Here is an 18,578-nt window from a genome sequence, read left to right as displayed (position 1 = left end):
ATTTCAAAAGCTGCACAACATAATGAAACACTAAAGAACAATAAAAGCTGATACAAGAGAAATTCAAGAATCAAGGCAACCCTCAACTTAATGAAAAGAACTACTAAAACATGCAGCATACATCCGATCATATATTTCTATGTTAAAATTATTTGGAAATATAATTTGTATTTTTAACACATGTAAAAGCATGATTTAGTCTCATATTCTCAAGATTTTGACTTCATACTTCTAAGACCTTGTAATTGGCATCTCAAAGCTTTGAGTGACTATTTGTATTCTCTAGGCACAGGAAATTATTGTAGATTATATATATATATATATATATATATATATATATATATATATATATATATATATATATATATATACACACACACACACACAATGAATAAAAACTTAAGGCATGAAAACCTGTATGGAATGCACTTGACAGGACCACTGAGAACTGAAACATAGGTAACCTTCATAAACTCCAACAAGAAGTTACGGTGGAGTTACAGAGAGAAGATGATTGCAACTGGAACAATTACATAATTTCACACTCTGTGTCAGAACTTTGTGATAAAATCACAAATGTTCTCGGTGATTTCAGTGGGTTTTTCCTCGTTGATGAAATGGCCTACTTCTTTCATCACAACAACTTCATCGAGTAATGGTACATAATTCTTCAACCCACCCTTATGGATGAAGTCCTGGGCTCCAGGTGAGTGATAGGTTAGGTCCAGGTCTCCCACAATGAACTTTGCAGGCACTTTTATGCGTGCCCCAGTCCACGGTGCAGTAAGTTCCCAATTCCTAATCAGAATTTCAATCAGTAGATAGCAAAAGATGTTACTTCAATACTATTATAAAGGCACAAATGAAAACGAAGAACTGCATATCAATGTATGAGGACAATAAAATCACCAAAAATAGTTCTAGTAGGGAAGATAAAAGAAATTTATCATCTGTATTCTGAAGTTAACCTTGCATTCAAATCGTGGGTACAATGAAAATACAAGGCATCTTGATCATCAATTCAACAATAAGAATTTGGAGCCTAGGAAGTTTATTTTATCTAGGCACTCGGTTAAAACTTTTGGTAAGAGGATGTATCAAGTGTGCAGCAGCTGTTCTGAAACTTGCTACCGGGAATACTGTGTTCACGGTGGAAAAAAGAGTTAAAGTTGGTCCTTTTTATCTAACAACTAGACCTATCAAAAATGAACATCCAAATTCAGATTTTGCATCTCCTACCAGATTACCTCACCAAGCAACCGAGTAATATAACTTTTTTGACATGTCTACCAGAGGTTGATGAGATGAAAGCTAACAGTTAACACAGAATTTAGGGCTTGCTCAGATTTAAATTTCTTTAACCAATAAGGAGTACAAGTGTAAATTCGCAATGCAACTTCTTTCTATGGGCTATTGATTATCTCTTTCTCGACATCAATTGCTTTATTATTTTTATTGCAACATACTTAAGTCTATTCATCAACCAGGTTGAAACTGCTCACATCTTCCAATTCTGCTATACAGAATCAAAGACCTACAACTGATCTACCTGATGCAATGTGAAGTATTTCAAATGCATATGACAAGTGATTAACGAAGAAACAATTTAGTTTTCTAATACATGTTACAAAAATATAGCACTAACAAATAAATAGGGAACTAGGAATTTACGTTGCTCTAAGTATTTCAATATAGCATAGAGCAGAAATCATGGCCAACTTACAAGTCTAAAGATCGATAGTAGTTCAAACCTCCTGTAAAACCAGCCTTCTCATATTTGCTTGTATAATAGTTGATGTCAACTTCAGATAGCCAAGAAGGCAAAAGAATCTTGGAATCAGAGCTACCCCACCCTTGATCCTCTGTAATATAAAGGGGACCCGGGTTGCGATATGTCAAAAACTTCTTGAGTACCCATGCAGTACCAAGGCGAGCAAATTCTGCTTCTATTTTTCCAGGTTCCTACAAATTGTATAAATTCATACAATGAGATTAACAACATTTTGATTTGCTTCTGAATTTAATGCAGGTCCAATGACATAAATGTAAGTTCTACAGAATAGCAAAAATGTGCACACTTTAATTTGTACACTGATTATCTAATTTGGTTTGGCGAGGAAAAAAATAACTAAAAGAAGTTACTTGAGAATGGAGCAAAGTGTCTAAAATCTAAGGTACGATCCAGGAACTACTACCAAATACCATCATGTCGATCCAAGGAAAAGATATTGAAGTGCAAAAATATATACATATCATAGAATATGGTTACTGGAGAAGAAACAGTTATCATTTGATGCTCTCTAATTTACAAGTACTTGTAAATACCACTCTGAACAATAGAATTTTGGTGAGGGAAACATCTGTTGTTTCTAATCACAGTGAAAAATTAACATAAGTCTTCACATATATCTACATGTTTTTGCACTCAGTTCTTCCTCTAGATACTTCAATAACAATTGAAAGGGCGAAAGCAGGTTTGCTTTATAAGAAAACTATTAGTTTTTACAAAAACATTTCTCAGAAACTAGAAAAATAGAGTACTCCTGTAAATAGTTCTCCTGGAAAACTAGTTCCCTGATTTTTAAAATTTTACATAGACTAAAAGAATTACATATGCTCCAAGCCTCCAATACTTTCTATTCTAGACTTTTCATCATTATAATTACAATTGTTGTTGATACTTCTGTCACCATCTTCCCACCAACAATAGGACCACTTTTACATTATTGTCATCACCACCATCATCACTATCATGGATGTTACCTTCACTACCACCATCACCACAGTCAGTACTCAGTACCATCCCGTCGCCATTCAATTTTCACTATTTGTATTTTCACCACTACCATGGTGCTACACTATTACTGTTTGTTGTTGCCACAACCACCACACCACTTTATGTCCATCATTTTTGCTGCTAACACTGTCTTCAACATAACCAAAGTTGTTGCCATCATAAATTCTGTGGCTGCAACCAATATCATCCCACCACCAGCACCCTTCCTACCACCATAACAATTGCATTCACCATAGACGCCACCAGCACCACCACTAGGATCACATATTAGAATTATAGCATAATATAATAGAGGTCACCTTTATTGCCAAAGATTTTCGCAAGATTTTTATATTACTGACCTGAAGCATGGATGAATAGCAAGATGTCCTCAACAAACATACGAAAGATGACTGAGGCTAACCTCATTCCCAAACCCAAAGAGAATAATTAAATTGTTGGAATAGTATGCACTAACCCCATTTCCAAATTTGTTGTTGTGAATAGTAAGTACATTCATAAAGATGACTGCTGCAAACCGTATATACATCGATTTGTTGATAATGATCAGTTAGCTTTCTGTGAATAACCTCCAGCAACAGGGAGAACAAGATTTAAGAGGCATAAGTAATTCATTTTTGGAAACGAAAAAAGAAAAATGCAAGACCTTTAGGCTTAAGTCCTTCATATATGGAAAATCAATAAAATATGCAGGTGATTCATAACATGCAGCTGACTCAGTGATAAGGCTTTTTGTCAACATGATTGTAACATGCAGCCAATAATAAGCACATTATTGTGTAGGAAACAAAAGCTTGTTGGTATCCTATGCTTATATAATCACGGATCCACAGACAATGAATTCTTTTTAAGAAGTGCATAGATAGAACATTTCTGTCTCTCACACACACACCCACAGCATGAATTGTAATTCTATGTGATTAATATCAAGATTTATCAATGAGAAAGAATGATAGATCCGTTACCCATTGGTGAGAAAAAAGTCATGGTGTACAACTAAAGATGTAAGCAAGAGCCATTGATTTGTGTACCCATTGGTGAACAAAAAAATCATCATGTACAACTTCCCATGAATGAGGCCAAGGAATCAACCTTGTTTGCAAGCAAGTAACCGATTATAGATCCAAAGAAATTAGATGAGAAAAAGAGGCTTCATAATACCTCAATTGAGTGCTAGGTTGGAAAATGGAGAAATAAGTAAACACCTGGAACCGGCACATGTAGTAATCATCTCCAAAGACTGTCCTCAGATACTCCAGCGACTTCCTCGTTGGGTTTCGGGGGGTGAAGGCCTGGCTTAAAGTCACCATTGCCTTCACCTTGTCCGGCCGGAACATACTCAGATTCCACGCCACCATCGACCCCCAGTCGTGCCCCACCACAAACACCTGTCGCCATCGAACAAGAACACAAACTTGGACCAACGAGCACACGCAATTCGACACAAAGAGAATCCAATGCTTCGATCACCTTGTCTTGGCCAAGCGAGTCGAGGAGGGAAATCAGGTCACCGACGATGTGGAGTATAGAGTAAGCGGCGGCGGCGGGAGGCGCGTCGGTGTCACCGAAGCCACGGAGGTCGGGTGCGACGGCGCGGAACCCGCGGGCGGCGAGGCCATGCATCTGGTGGCGCCAGGTGTACCAGAGCTCCGGGAAGCCGTGGAGGAGGAGCACCGTGGGGCCCTCCCCCTTCTCGGCCACGTGCATATTGATACCGTTCACGGACACCATCCGGTGCGAGATCCCTTCGCCTGCGCCGTCGTCCGTCGGCGTGGGGGCCGCGGTGGAGACGGCGCGGCAGGCGCCGCTGCGGGGAAGACGAGAGCGGAGGGCGCGAGCGACACGCAACATCGTGGGTGAGTGGATCCGGATTGCTTTCGCCGAAGGCAACTGCACGCCATAATATTGGGCTATTTACAGTTAAATTGTTGGGATCCTGATTGCTTCCGCCGATGGTCACCACCCGCTTCCGTTTAACAAACTTGCATTCAAAGTAAAATATTTAATTTTTGTTTTCTATCATACTGTAAATCTACTGATAAAATATACTATACATACGTAAAAATAATATTAAAAAATAAAAAGAAATATATAATTTCGATCCTCATCATTCAAAAATATTGATTTTGTTCTCCCTTTCAACTTTATTATTATTTTTGAATGATAATCCTCATTTCTTCTACTTAGTTATCCTTTTGGACGATCTATTCAATCACGATGTTAGTGATGATCATCATCTCCTGAATCGTCTCATTTCTTTTCTGTTATACTTAACTAATCTGATTTCGTATAAGATTGATGGCTCATGATCAAAATTATCATTTTATTTTTTTAGTATTGTTAGATTAAATATTTTACTTTCATAAATATAATATATCAACATAAATTTTTAAAATATAGAGATTGAAATACATAACTAATTGAGTAATCTGTAATTACCCATTATATTATATACCATCCATGCCACGTGGCATGATCTTAAACTGCCTAGTGGCATGATCTCAAACTGCCTAGTGGCAACTTTGGATTCATGATTAAGCTGCCTAGTGGAGTCGATAAACTCTATCCATATTCGATTTGCTCTTTCACTCACGAGCTAGTCACAGATCGATCGATCAGCTATCCTATCAGATTGAATCGCTATACTAAGGATATTACAAGACATAAGCCAGTTATACCATCAACGAATCATATAAGATAAACGATATTTACATATTAATTATCTCATCAAATCGAATTGTAATAAAAATATTATAAAAAACATGATATAGAGATTATCGACATTTGTAGGTACACTAATTTGTAAGCAAGAATTGAATATAAAAAAAAAACCTCATTGTAGAAGAAACTTATCCAATGTTGGTTCAACAGTCAATCTACACAGTAATCTTCTACTTGTGGGTTCCTAAGCGAGGAGTTCTTAAGATGCTTCTCAGATCTTAAAAGTATCCGATATTATTCGAACATGAAATGTTACTTGAATAATAAAATTTACGTTTACCCGTCCGACATATTGAGCTGATAAAACATCCGATTGAGTATTATGATAGACTTAATGTTAAGATGTTAATATATCACATGACACGTTGAATAACTTAGTTGTTTGTGGAAACATTCAATCGCCATGCAACATGACTCCACTTTATATCAAGCAAAACACCCGACAAATACAAGAATCGACATCGATCCAAATGTCATCAGACACTCGAGTCATTGGATTGTAAACATTATAAGATTAAAAAAATAATCTATAAATTTATTTTGTTTTATCTTCTTCCTTTCTTCGTGAACAAAGATATAATTAATTTCTCTGTTGTTAAGATTGCCCAACAGGGAACTAAGATTATAAAAGGAAAACTCGTGCTTAGATATTCGTGGGGAATTATTTTTTAGCTGATCTAAAGGGAATTATAAGACACCACATCTGACCGTCCATCCACTAATCATATTTACCGTTCGTTAATCTTAACCATAAAATACATATTTTTTTTTCCTTTTTTGCTTTTGTAGGACAAGAAGGAGAAAAAAAAAAAGAAACTACAGAATTGCCACCATCGACATCTCAGCCGTCCATCACGATCGTTCAAACGAAACGGCCATCACCCCACGCAGCCACCTCGCCCGCCGCCGACTCCTCGTGCTCCAGCCCCAGGAACGTCTCCAAGCTCGAGATCCGCTCCCGCAGTCCCTCCTCCAACGACGCCTCCGGCGCCGCACAGCACGACGCCGAGCTCTCCTCCCCCGCCCCTGCCTCCGCGGCCCCGGCCCTCCGCTTCTTGGGTGGCACCGCCGCCGTGTCCCCGCCCGCGGCGGCAGCGGCGTCCGGGAAGTTGAGCTTCGCCTTGCTCCCCCGGATCTCCAGCGCCGCCGCGTCGTACGCCTGCGCCGCCTCCTCCGCCGTCCCGTACGTCCCCAGCCACACCCTCGCCCCCTTCCTCGGGTCCCTTATCTCCGCCGCCCACTTCCCCCACGGCCGCCTGCGTATCCCCCTGTACAACGTCTTCCGCCGCCTCTCCCCTTGCCCCGCGGCCCTAGTCTTCGCCTCCTCGCCCTCTTCCCCTGCGACAAAAGATCAGCACTGCACCATGAGAAGCTGAAGCAGTAGCAACCGAACGAGAAGAAGGGCGTTACCGTGACGGGGTTGGAGTTCGTCGTCCGGCGTGACATCACGACCATCCACGAAGTCGGAGATGATCGCTCCGCCACACATCTTCGCCCCCCTCAACCGGCGCAACTGGATCTGTGGGACGGACCAAAAGCCTCAGATCAGAGAAATGGGAACCTCAAAGCAAGGCCGTTGCAACACTTCCACCGTTTCCCCCGATCCCACCTCTCCCATCCGCATTTATAGCCCTCAACTCTCAGCCCTGTCTCTTATTCTCTTAGTTTAACCTTAATCAAATATTACATTTAATAATCAAAGGGAAATATTTAAAGCTTTCTTTTAATCTTCCCACTAAAACTACTATTACCCTTTAAGAGAAATGGCACGTGATAGAGACCGTCGGTGAGGCATCTGCCGTAGGATGGTCGACGGCCCGAGATACAAAGTCCACGTAGAAGGACGGCGACAGAGGATGGCGGCTAAATAAAATTCTGGAAATGCCCCGATGAGAAGGACTTGTTCACGGGAGGTGCCATCGGGAGTGCGTCCAAGTCCAAATGCGTCTCCCCTCTCGCGGTAAAAGAATAGATGGGGGGGATGAGGTCGGGTCCGCCGCGAGACGGGGGAGACGGCGTCTGGTTCAGTGTATCCCAGGGGCAAAAGAGTAAAAGGACGTGGTAGTGTTGCAATTGGGTGGGTGGGGCGCGGCGCCTCGTGGTGTGGTGTCGTGTGGTGTCGTGTGGTCCAAAGGTGGGGCCCTGATGCTGTCAGGTACGGGGTCGGAGGGTCAAAGTTGTGGTGCCCGTTTGGCGTAGGTTGGAGTTGGACGATGAATGTGGCTTTGAGATTCGCGTTAGCATCGGAAGTCGAGCGTTGGAACTGCGCGATGCGTGTGGCTTTGCGATGGGTGTTGACATCGGGAGTCACGGGAGACGGACGGTGATGCTGCCGGCGCATCGTTGGCTGTACGACGACTGCATGTCATGTCGTGCATTGTCACAAGGTCATGATGGTATCGATACACGACATGGTCTCGCAGGACAAGAATCAAAAGTCTGACCGCACCAATGCTAAGCAATAGCATTCCATGAAGTCTTTAGTGATTGATGTAGTTGTGAGATTATTTTGAGCAGATGATGACGACTTCATTGGCTTCGAAGTCAAATCCACGTCGACGATGGAAGAACACTTGCCAACTTCCTTGTTTCACAGGGCTTTCGCTGTTCGGCCGACAAGAAAAGCAGAGCTTTCACTGAATCATAGTGACAGATTCTGCTATTTTTACTGCTTGTCGAATTCCTTGAGAACGAAACAGAGCTTTCATGAATCGTAGCGACGCAATACGATATTAATTACGTGTCGATTTCCTTGTGAACGAGTGATATAAAAGAATAATTAGACATGATCGTGACCGGGGAGCAGAAACTTGATATATCAATTGATATGAAGAGCATGATGCATAAGCAACAACGTCACACCTATTCGATTGATATATCAATCAATACTTGATTTCACGAGATCAATGCTATGACACCGTTAAAGATGATGATATGTTAGGCAAGAGTTGATTCCATAATATCAACAATATAACATCAATGGAGATATCAACTCAACCCCACAAACTGGAACTATGCATTTGATAAAGAAGCTATCTCAACAAAGCTGTTATTCCATAATCACAACCCTAACCCATTGATGATCGAATGATACACATAATCATTCTTATCATTATCATGATTTCAATCGATCAAATTTTTACAACCCTCGCTAATGTACTAGTCAAGAATCCCCTTGTCCTGACCTTAATCCCTAGACTCCTAACATCTCAACTTAAGATAGGTTTGGAAGTAGATCTTGATTGACTTCAAATCCAGTAAGTTAGACAACTCGAATATTTAATAGCTAGCAACCACGTTACTGGTAATGCAGAAATCCGAAGATCATCCAGCATTAGAACACCCCAAGCAAACAGCATGCATCAAACATGTCGATAACACAGTTTGAAACGTGATAACTTGGCGATTCTTTCACCTGATCATACTAATTGACACACAATGGACATAAAATAGTCTCCATCTGTAGTATTCATGACATGTAGTACTATTACCTACTAATCTAAATCAACTGAACAGCATTCAAGATGGATATGCTGGGAGGCATATTGCCTGCGGAAGTCTACTTGCAAATCATTTGTTTGGCCTGTACATACTTAGATATGCCTTCCATATGATTTATATACAGAAAATGAATCAGCAGCATCAACAACACACTCTACAGATATTGCTACATGGTTTCCACAAATAAAAAGTAATTAACAAAATAGTTAACCAACATGATCTATAAAAAAGTATACATGTCTTGCATTAAGATATATGTGTGATGCAACATTGGAATTTTATTGCCACATAACTCAGAAACATATATTTACTATAAAATTCACAAATGTAATCCTTCTGAATTGGAATGGATAAAGAAAGAGACTGGAAACAATAAATTGCAGGAACAAAAAACTAGGGTCAATGAAACTTAGAACTCAGATATACCGAATAAAAAATTCACATTTATCTCAAAACCTAACTAGTAGAACTAACAATAAATTGCAGGAATATAAAACTAGGGTCAATGGAACTTAGAACTCAGATATCTGGGACAAAAAAATTACATTTATCTCAAAACCTAACTAGTGGAGCTCCTGCACATGATTTTTCATGATCCTCCAATGGATCAACTTGTCTCATAAAATGCAATGACAAGCTTGTTTAGTACAAAAGGGTATGCAACTCAGGTAGGGTTGTCAACCTCATCCATTACATGAATAATGATACAAGGAGCACACTTACTGACTGGGTTGAAAAGTCAACACTAGATAGAATTGATCTCAGGTTCCCAGCCATCACAGCTTCATATCGTCCATTGAACATCTTGCAACCCTGAGTTCTGCTCTATAATTGGTCCTATACTGACGGGAGAAGGTGTCTCCGAAGATGATGATGATGCTGCTGTTGCTGCTAATTAGCTCATAAGGTAACTAAAATAAATTTATCACTCTAAACTTTAAAATATTATAGGTATCCCTACACAAGTGAAACTTATTAAATATATCCCTCCAGTCATCCACCGGTAGCCTACCATTAATTTTTACTCGTGCAAATTTACTCATTTTCCTTTTTTCAAATATGCAATAGGAAGTATGACACTTATCTCTCAATGCCTCAATGGTAGGTCTTTCATATATTTCCCTCAAACTAGACTCGTAAGTGGGAAGTGCCTCTACCCTCCTTACAAGAGAGGCTCGAAGAAGTGAAAAGGACAAAGAGGGTTTAATTCTCAGTGGATTTCCATAAGTGAGAGGAATTTGAAAGGGAGAGACTGGCTATAGGAGGGTTTTGGTAAAATTAGATCAAGTTCCAGAGGGACCGGTTAGGTCAGGTAGAGAGAGTAAGAAATGAGTTGATTACATTAATAAATTTGGGTTACAATAGGCATTTCAGAAGTTTGACTGATCCCTATCTTTGTTGGATCATTTAACTGAGATTTGGATGTATGATATTAATTAAGAATCCTTATGTATCATAACCAAGGTTCAAACAAGACAGCCTGAACTAAAGATTTGACATTCGATAGATCAGAAAATTGAAGTTAAGAAATAAGCACTCATGGCAAAAAAATGTAAAGTTTTTTTGCTTTTGCTTTTCATTAGGAAAAAGGAAAATAAAATGAAAAAGACTGACCAATTTGCTTGCTAAAGAAGACAGCTTGTGACCCTTAAAAAACATAATGAAAAATAAATGATTCAAGCAGAATCAATTAAGACAAGCCAGTCTGATCTGGTGTAGGATTGGCTAATTCAAAATCTCAATTGACAACAATCTCACTGATCATCTCACTCTAAATATCTGCATTATGTGATCTTTGACTATGGATCTTCTGACTATTAAAACTTTAACGATAATCCTAATTGACTAAATGAACAAGCCATAAACAATCTCAAGGATCATCCCACTCTAAATATCTGGGTTATGTGATTGCTGATTATGGATCTTCCAACTATTAAAACTTTAACCAAATCCTAATTAACTAAATGAACAAGCCATATGACTAGGCATATATCATAGACGAACATCATAACCCCAAGAAGCTCTGCAAGCATATTCTGATACAAGAAAAACTATGTTATTCTGATCAATGCAAGATACTGAAAGCAGGCAGAAAGTACTAATTAGATCATGTTGAACAAAATTCAAGGTGCAACAGGATAATTGTTTTTTCACGTAACCAATATGCTCAAGTAATATTATTGCCTCAAGGAAAAGAACAGTGTAGCCAATCCCAAATAATTGGGATATTACTACTGATTGTGGATCTTGGTTGTTGTTTTTGTAGGTAAACTAGTCAGCTTTTACATAAGAAATTGTTAAGCATGCAATAACAATGAAGAGAAGATGATGTGCAGCATAACAACAGAATCATCAAAATAGAGAAGTTTAGTACAGCAATATTGAACATACACGCAAAATGTGTTAAAAGTTCCAAGATGTTTATTGAGAATAAACCTTTTCTCAAGAAACAAAGATGTAATTATTTCAATCTAATGTTGTCAATTGAAAAGTAAATAAAAACCTTACAGCTTCATATACATTCATAACTTCAGTAATAATACAGGAAGGAGGGCAAAAGCTCCAAATTGATCTCTAATCAGCAAATTTATTTAAACGGTGGATTGTACTTCTAGCAAGCCTGTTACCGGGATCGATTTTCAGAACCATCCTCAGATCTTCAGCGCCAAGTTTGTACTTCTCCATACTCTCATACAGAAGAGCACGTTGCACTAGCAATGGGACATTTGTGGTGTCTTTATCTAACACCTACAGACCAACTTAAGATGTTTTAGTTCACAAAGATAAAACCTGAAAAATAGAGCTTGAAGACTTGTAAATACCTTTGAACAGTCAGTCACAGCCTTCTTATACTCACCAACTTCTTTATAGCATGAGGCTCTACAAGACAAGACCTCACTCAGCGAATCATTATCCCCAGACTTCTCCGATAGCACCACTGCCCACGAAAGCCACTTGATAGCATCTGCAAACTGCCCCTGCTTATAATTGTCTAATCCCTTAGTCATTGCTGCAGGTGCAGTGATGCCTGCCGGTGGCGGTGGCAGCCCTTCAAGCTCAGTTGTCGGCCCACAGGTTTCATGCCCTCCAAACTCAGAACCCAAGTCCCAGTCATTTATTTCAGAGAATTGCTGACTCGCTGATGACTCTGGAGCAACTCCAGCAGCAGGGGCAGGTGAAGAGAAGAACATATCCAACGGATCTGTGCCATTTTTAGGGGAGGCAGTTGGCTGTGGTGGTGGTGGTGGAGCTGAAAAGCTCTGACCTTGCGTCATAATATGTGCGTTTTTCGTCGAATTGATATTCTGGAACGCGCCAAAAGGGAAATCATCAGCAACAGCGTTGCCACTGCTCACATTGGATGAGTTTACCGATGACATTGGTGCCTTCGTAGAGGGCTTTGATCCAAAGCCAATCAACGAATCAAAAGGATCACTTTTAGCAGTCACCGGCCGCACCCCAGTTGCCGATCCCATCGGCTGCCCACCACCTCCCATAGCTGTCCTGATCTTAGGATCAGGCTGAGCAAAAGCTGAGGAATTTCCAAGAAGATCCGCAGATCCCCAGCTGCTAGGTCTCATAGGGATACTATTCGCCGTGGAAGCCGCGGTCGTGGTGGTCGATCGAGGGAGTGAATCAGATAAATTACCCATGGAGAAGGCGTTCCTTGGCGCAGCGGACTTCAAGGGGACGTTGCTAGATCCGCTGCGGCCCTGGCCAAGGGCGGATCCGACGAGATCGCCGAAGAGATTTGGGTCCGATTTCGGAATCCCGATACCAGAGGAGGCGGAACGAGGAGGAGCGGCGGATGCCCATGTCTTGCCGAAGATATCACCGACCATGGAAACGGGAGCGTTTGCGAGGTTGCCAGATCTAGCAGCGCCAGTTATTACGGAGGGGGCGGCGGGGGCGGCGGGGGTCCACGAGGGCCGGGACGGCTGGTGCGACCAGGCGGGGGCGGTGGGCCTGGAGGCGGTGCCTGGGGTTGCATAGGGGCTGGATTTCTGGTCCTTGAGGGGGCGGGACGCGGAGCTGCGGGTGGAGCCACCGAGGCCGAAATCGAATTGGTCCGTATCGAAGGAGGGGGCCCGATGGGAGCTGTTGCCGTCTAAGTTCATAGTGGCGCAGGGAGAACTGATTACCGCCGGCACAAAAGGTCCGATCGGCGCGAGCAGTCTGACGGTTGATATCAAGCGGTGCGTCCGGTCTGGTTCGGCCCGGCTCGGTTTTATCAACCGCGATTCGAGATCGCACGCACAAACAAGACAAAGCGGTTCAATTCACCATCAAGCTTGAATGCGCGTTGAGAATGACAGGAGTAAAGCATGAATCAATACTTTGTAATCTTTATGAGAACTATAAAGATACAAACCCTTTATTCTCCAAATAAAGGATAATTACATATTACCTTATGCGATTAGTTATGATTGATATATTAGGAAAGTAAAATATTTAATATTTATTCTTCTTACATCGTTGACGATAAAAAAAAAAACATATCTTATCACATGCACAAAAGAAGACACGAAAAAAGAATAAAAATATAATTTTATTTTTTAAAATTATTAATTTTATATAAACTTCTCATTTTAATCGAATACCTCGTCTCCTCCTTTTTTTCAACTCGATCGATTGTGCTCGCTATACTGACTCCCTCGTCTGTCGCACTCACTCATCCACTAATAGGTTCATCGTCACCTGTAACTCCTCCTTCTTGAAGCTCATCGCTTACCACTCCGTCGTGTCCAGGTGTAGACTACGGCTCTTTAGCGAGAACACATGGGCCAGGATCTCCAACACCCTATTGCTGCTATAAAACCCCACCTTGATGTCCGCCACTTCGCACTCCATTAACTGCATGAACCGCACCTCCTCCCCTCCTCTACTCGCCTGTCACACTTGCTGACTACTCGCACCCGCTCATTCACTAATAAGTTCATTGCCACCTATAACTCATTCCCGAAGTTCATTGCCCATTGCTCCATCATGTCCAAGTGTAGACTATCACTCTCCGATGAGAACGCGTGGGCCGAGATCTCCAACAACCCATCGAAGGGCTCGTCGTCATCGTGGTCATCGCTATAAAACCCTGCCTTGAAATCTACTACTTCGTACTCCGCCTACTCCACGAACCGCACCACGTCCCCTCCTTTATTCACCCGTCGCCCGCCACACCTCCTCACCCCCTTGCCTATCGCTCCTCACAAGCGCGTAAGTTTAAAAGAGGAGAGGAGGAAATCCATTAAGATGAGAAATTCATATAAAATAAATAATCTAAAAAATAATAAAATTATGTTTTTATTTTTTTTTCACATGTGTGACAACACGTTAATTTTTTTTGTTAAATGTTTTACTTCGTGAGTATAAGTTACTTTTTAAAATATAAAGATGAAGATATTAATCATAATTAATTATATAGGATAATATATAATTACCTCCCACATAGAACACTGAATGCAATGATCACCGACAAGAGTCATGACTTAGTAATTTTCTTGTACAACAGATAAGCAATATCCCAATGGGGCAGAAATTTCCATTCACCTTTACCCAGAAAGTATAAGTGTGCTTGAATAAAGCAGTTCCCACAACTTAGCTAATCAATCAAAGAGTTATAACACCTATTGTCTCAAACAAAACCTTTTATTTGTGACACCAAAGAAGCCAGAAAGTAAGACACAAGTCACATACCACAATCCACTTGGCACCAAAATTTGTATTCAGTTATAGCACCAACTTTGGCATCACAAGGAACATAAAAAATAAGAATGTAAAAAATGAAGCATATACTTTAACCTCAACAATTGTAGTAACACAATCATTACAAAGAATATAAATCACAAATACACACCATACAAAAATAAAACCGCCCTTTTCGGTGAAAATCACAGCTAGAAATGAAAATAAGCAAAGGCCACTGTCACTATGTATTGTAGAGAAAATTACAAATAACACACACAATCACGAGCATAGCACTTACATACTTATCTACCAAATATCTAATGTTACAACAACCTGTTTGAGTCTTTACTTTTCTCACAATGAATGAACTTACTAATCATACACAGTACAGTACAGGCCTTAATGATGTGCATCGTTTGCTAAATATATTATTTAGACTAATGAGATTTTGAACTAGAAGCATGACAAACATTAGGGACTAATAATTTCAGATAAACCAATTTTAACATTTTCTATGAGAAAAACTGTGTAATTTAAATGGATAAACAAACATTTTATACAAATAATATTTATGGATATTTTGGATCTATTATCTAACACAAAAGAAAGAACTAGAAAAACATTGATCATAAGTTTTGTATAATTAATATTTAAGTGTTTATACCAAAGAGGAACATCAAAAGTTTTGTATGACAATTATTTGCACTTTACATTAACAACAGAAAAAGAGAAAACCTAAGTGGCAGTAAGGCCAATTATGCTTTACTGATTGAATTATTGGGCAGTTAGGAAATATGTATAAAAATTTTGTACATCCAAGATGAGAATATTGAAATGAATGCATAGAAAGTTACCAAGAAATATTGTCATTTGCAAGCAATTAAGTCTGGATCCGACAGGTTATCGAACTATCAGAAGAAGAACGGTTTGTTATTTCAACAATCTTACAAGTTAGTCTGCATAAACATTTATAACAAATATGCTGAGTTGTATAGTAACAAGAATACAGCACAAGAAGCCAGTATACGACTATTATGTGCAAAAAAAATCATTTGTTGTTATTTTCTTATAATGACTAGAGTTCTGAATACAGTTTGTATGACCTAAGATTATATAAAAATTTCAGCATGAGCAAACTGCACTCAGAATTTCAAGGGATGATAAATGCAGATCAAATATGGAGGGTACCACCAAATGTGAATAGACATCAACCTCTTCTAATAAAAAGAAGCAAAGGAGACAACAACACAGAGAATACAGGACAAAGATCTCGCAACATCCCTGCTTCTCATAACTAGCAATATGTAAAATAGATAACAACACTAAGACATGCAGGTTGATATATGTCCCTAGTATCATGAAAAGATTTTGACTGGGGAATGATTTAATGGACACCTGTCCAATGTGAAGCTTTTTCCACCGTTGGATGAAAATTTAAATATAAAGAATTCTTGCTTTGAGACTCTGGAACTCCTGAATCCAATAATAAAAAGAAAACCTGGAGTTTATCTGACTGTTTTCCATATAATCTCAGGTTACTTGAAAGAATTTTCCAATAGAAACAGCTTTAGATGAAACAAACATACATTAAAAAAATCAGACACAGGATAAAGCAACATTACATAGAAAACCAGAGATGAAGAAAAGAAAAAACAACAAATCTACATAAACTCCAAAAGCAAATTACAGCAAGTGCAATACTAAATTTTACCGCATAGAATATGTTCGAGTTATGGATTAATAACTTTTCCCTCTATGCCAATTCAAAGTTATTAAAGCTTCCAGCAGCATATCTTACATCATACTATAAATCAGAGCATCCACTTTGATGGCTGTCTCACATGATATAAAAAGCACCACAATGTCAGAATAAGAAGCCACTTTACAAATAGAACACCATGCATAATAGCTTCACCTAGCCTTAATTTCCTCCTCTTGGTGGCCCATTCTCAGGCATTTGCTGCGAGCCAGGTTGACTCTGATCTTGCCCCCAGTTCCCCCTCTGCATTGGTTCTCTTCTTTCAACTCGCATTGTCTCTCGTCGCCTATCATACCGGGGTCGGGGCCTGCTTCTAGTTTGCTGCCTTTCGTTGAACCAAAACTGTGGCCGATGGATGACCTTACCATCAACAAATAGATCACCTGCAGCATTCACATGAGAATAGAGATTATCACAAGTAATTATCATTTGTGAAATAAACAATAGCAAATTAATCACATGTAAGACAATATCTTAAAAACAACCAACAAGAACAAGTGAAGCACAACTTTAGATACCAACCTCCGTAGTCCTTGTTGGGCACATCCAAATAAGAATCAGGCAATACCCAAAGAACTCCAGGCAATCCTGCAATGACCGACAAGGGATGATAAGGTTTAAGATTCAACAATCCGCCATTTCTAGCAGACAGAAACATCAACAGTACTTGAAGCCAATACCTTTAACTTTGTAAGAAAGTTCTTCGGAGATCAAAGCCCCGAAACCCGTATAGGTCGTGGTGCAAACCGAGTATATCTTCTTCTTTGCCTCCTCCTCACTGCAACCAGATCATTCCAGAACCAATGACCTCTAAAGATTAAGCCAAAATCCAAACTTTAGGACAAATAACTCTTTTCCAAGTTACGAAGAAGGGTATTCTCTGACCTGCCGACGACAGCGACGAGGGTCATAACGTAGGCGGCGATCATCTCCTCCTCCGAGGGTTTGGGGTCCTGGGGAAACTCCATGACGATGAGCCAGTGCTCGTAGTCACAGCCGTCGAGGAGGATGGTCTCCTTGGGAGGGCGATTACTCCAGTTAGGGGAGGGGTCATTGAGAGGAGAGTATCCCGAGCCAGATGTCGTCTTCCACCGGGCCGAAACGAGCCTTGGCACCGCGCCAGCGAGCCAGGGAACCTCAAGGGTGGCGACGGAAGCGGAGAGGCGTGAGGGAAGAGGGGGCGGAGGAGGATGGGAGAGCGGGGATCGCAGGGAAGAGTGATGTGAGGAGAGAACTCGGGAGAGGAGAGAGGAGAGGCCGCGTCGGGTCACCGCCGCCATGGAACGGTCTCAGGGTGTGAGTTCGCTTCAAGCCCATCTCCCATTTATGGGCTGAGACGTCACCCCCGGGCCCGGTGATCTTAAGCTCCATCGTTCCACGTCATCTTATAAGCTGCCTTCATCACCGTGAGAGTACATCCATGTCATCTTATAGGTTGACTTTATTTAATATTAACAAATATCATATTTAATCTTTATCAAACATAATAATAAGAATAAAATCATGAAATCAAACTATTTGAAATCAATTAGATCGTTGAGATTCGTAAAAGTTCATATGCTTGTTAAGTTTAAAATATTTAATTTTTTATTTATAATTTTATTTTTTAATATCTTCAAAGTGATTGAATAAAAATAATAACTTAATAAAAAAATAAAAGATAATTTTTTTCTGAAGGCATCATTTTGGATCCTTGTAAAAAAGAAGAAAACTATGTGAGATCCATCCTGAGTAACTCTTTAGAAAGCTTGCTAATGACAACTCTTCTTCCATCAATAGAAATGATACTTCTGAGATAAAATCCTATAGATATCCTTTAGAATCCACTCAGATTAACAAAATCGTACGGTGGCGTGAAGGCTCCTATACACAACATTTGACAAGTTATTTAGTATATTTTCAATCATAAATTCGTACATGTTGGTGATAAAATTCGAACATCTATGCCACTCTTTTTATGTTTCTGTAAGGGTTGATGACATGGAAAAGTTGTGGTGATCTATTTAGGATTAGCATTTCATAAAATTTTAAAAAAAATTATAATTAGGCGTGTTAGGGAAAACTATCATTCATATATCTTTATTAATACAGATTTATCTGGAATAGAGAGTGGCTTCC

At 40.0% G+C, this 18,578-nt stretch overlaps 4 protein-coding genes across 5 annotated transcripts; all 4 read right to left on the bottom strand.

Moving 5' to 3' along the window:
• Positions 1-442: 442 nt before the first annotated feature.
• On the bottom strand, positions 443-4,747 carry LOC135584940 (uncharacterized). The gene is made up of 4 exons (XM_065121978.1): positions 4,268-4,747; positions 4,003-4,185; positions 1,724-1,962; positions 443-798 (listed from the first exon to the last, which is right to left on the bottom strand). Exons 1-4 carry the CDS (start codon positions 4,646-4,648, stop codon positions 552-554), a joined length of 1,050 nt encoding a protein of 349 aa, XP_064978050.1. The 5' UTR covers positions 4,649-4,747; the 3' UTR covers positions 443-551.
• A 1,485-nt stretch (positions 4,748-6,232) lies between these two features.
• LOC135619709 (ethylene-responsive transcription factor ERF071-like) lies at positions 6,233-7,133 on the bottom strand. Its single transcript, XM_065121979.1, has 2 exons — positions 6,929-7,133; positions 6,233-6,856 (listed from the first exon to the last, which is right to left on the bottom strand). Exons 1-2 carry the CDS (start codon positions 7,005-7,007, stop codon positions 6,381-6,383), a joined length of 555 nt encoding a protein of 184 aa, XP_064978051.1. The 5' UTR covers positions 7,008-7,133; the 3' UTR covers positions 6,233-6,380.
• Positions 7,134-11,420: 4,287 nt separating this feature from the next.
• On the bottom strand, positions 11,421-13,337 carry LOC103995300 (uncharacterized). Of its 2 annotated transcripts, none has more exons than XM_009415860.3 (2): positions 11,842-13,337; positions 11,421-11,767 (listed from the first exon to the last, which is right to left on the bottom strand). In XM_009415860.3, exons 1-2 carry the CDS (start codon positions 13,135-13,137, stop codon positions 11,594-11,596), a joined length of 1,470 nt encoding a protein of 489 aa, XP_009414135.2. In that variant the 5' UTR covers positions 13,138-13,337; the 3' UTR covers positions 11,421-11,593. The 2 variants fall into 2 exon arrangements, with proteins under 2 accessions (XP_009414135.2, XP_009414136.2); XM_009415861.3 differs by having other exon boundaries at positions 11,877-13,337.
• Positions 13,338-16,338: 3,001 nt separating this feature from the next.
• LOC135619707 (multiple organellar RNA editing factor 3, mitochondrial-like) lies at positions 16,339-17,766 on the bottom strand. Its single transcript, XM_065121975.1, has 4 exons — positions 17,346-17,766; positions 17,141-17,238; positions 16,983-17,048; positions 16,339-16,843 (listed from the first exon to the last, which is right to left on the bottom strand). The coding sequence occupies exons 1-4, from the start codon at positions 17,738-17,740 to the stop codon at positions 16,623-16,625; spliced, it is 780 nt and encodes a 259-aa protein (XP_064978047.1). The 5' UTR covers positions 17,741-17,766; the 3' UTR covers positions 16,339-16,622.
• Positions 17,767-18,578: the final 812 nt, after the last annotated feature.

Source organism: Musa acuminata, chromosome BXJ2-8, assembly GCF_036884655.1.
Source record: "Musa acuminata AAA Group cultivar baxijiao chromosome BXJ2-8, Cavendish_Baxijiao_AAA, whole genome shotgun sequence".
Lineage (NCBI taxonomy): Eukaryota > Viridiplantae > Streptophyta > Magnoliopsida > Zingiberales > Musaceae > Musa > Musa acuminata.
The sequence above is the reverse complement of the archived record's forward strand: the minus strand, read 5'-3'. Positions and strand labels throughout refer to the sequence as shown.

Coding starts and splice junctions, on each gene's coding strand:
- LOC135584940 (XM_065121978.1), bottom strand. CDS start 4,648: ATGTTGCGTGTCGCTCGCGCCCTCCGCTCTCGTCTTCCCCGCAGCGGC. Junction 4,186..4,267: donor ACTCGCTTGGCCAAGACAAG/GTGATCGAAGCA, acceptor CGATGGCGACAG/GTGTTTGTGGTGGGGCACGA. Junction 799..1,723: donor TACTATCGATCTTTAGACTT/GTAAGTTGGCCA, acceptor AATTCTGATTAG/GAATTGGGAACTTACTGCAC.
- LOC103995300 (XM_009415860.3), bottom strand. CDS start 13,137: ATGAACTTAGACGGCAACAGCTCCCATCGGGCCCCCTCCTTCGATACG. Junction 11,768..11,841: donor CTGTGACTGACTGTTCAAAG/GTATTTACAAGT, acceptor GTTGGTCTGTAG/GTGTTAGATAAAGACACCAC.
- LOC135619709 (XM_065121979.1), bottom strand. CDS start 7,007: ATGTGTGGCGGAGCGATCATCTCCGACTTCGTGGATGGTCGTGATGTC. Junction 6,857..6,928: donor CGAACTCCAACCCCGTCACG/GTAACGCCCTTC, acceptor CTTTTGTCGCAG/GGGAAGAGGGCGAGGAGGCG.
- LOC135619707 (XM_065121975.1), bottom strand. CDS start 17,740: ATGGCGGCGGTGACCCGACGCGGCCTCTCCTCTCTCCTCTCCCGAGTT. Junction 17,239..17,345: donor CTCGTCGCTGTCGTCGGCAG/GTCAGAGAATAC, acceptor ATCTGGTTGCAG/TGAGGAGGAGGCAAAGAAGA. Junction 17,049..17,140: donor ACTTTCTTACAAAGTTAAAG/GTATTGGCTTCA, acceptor CGGTCATTGCAG/GATTGCCTGGAGTTCTTTGG.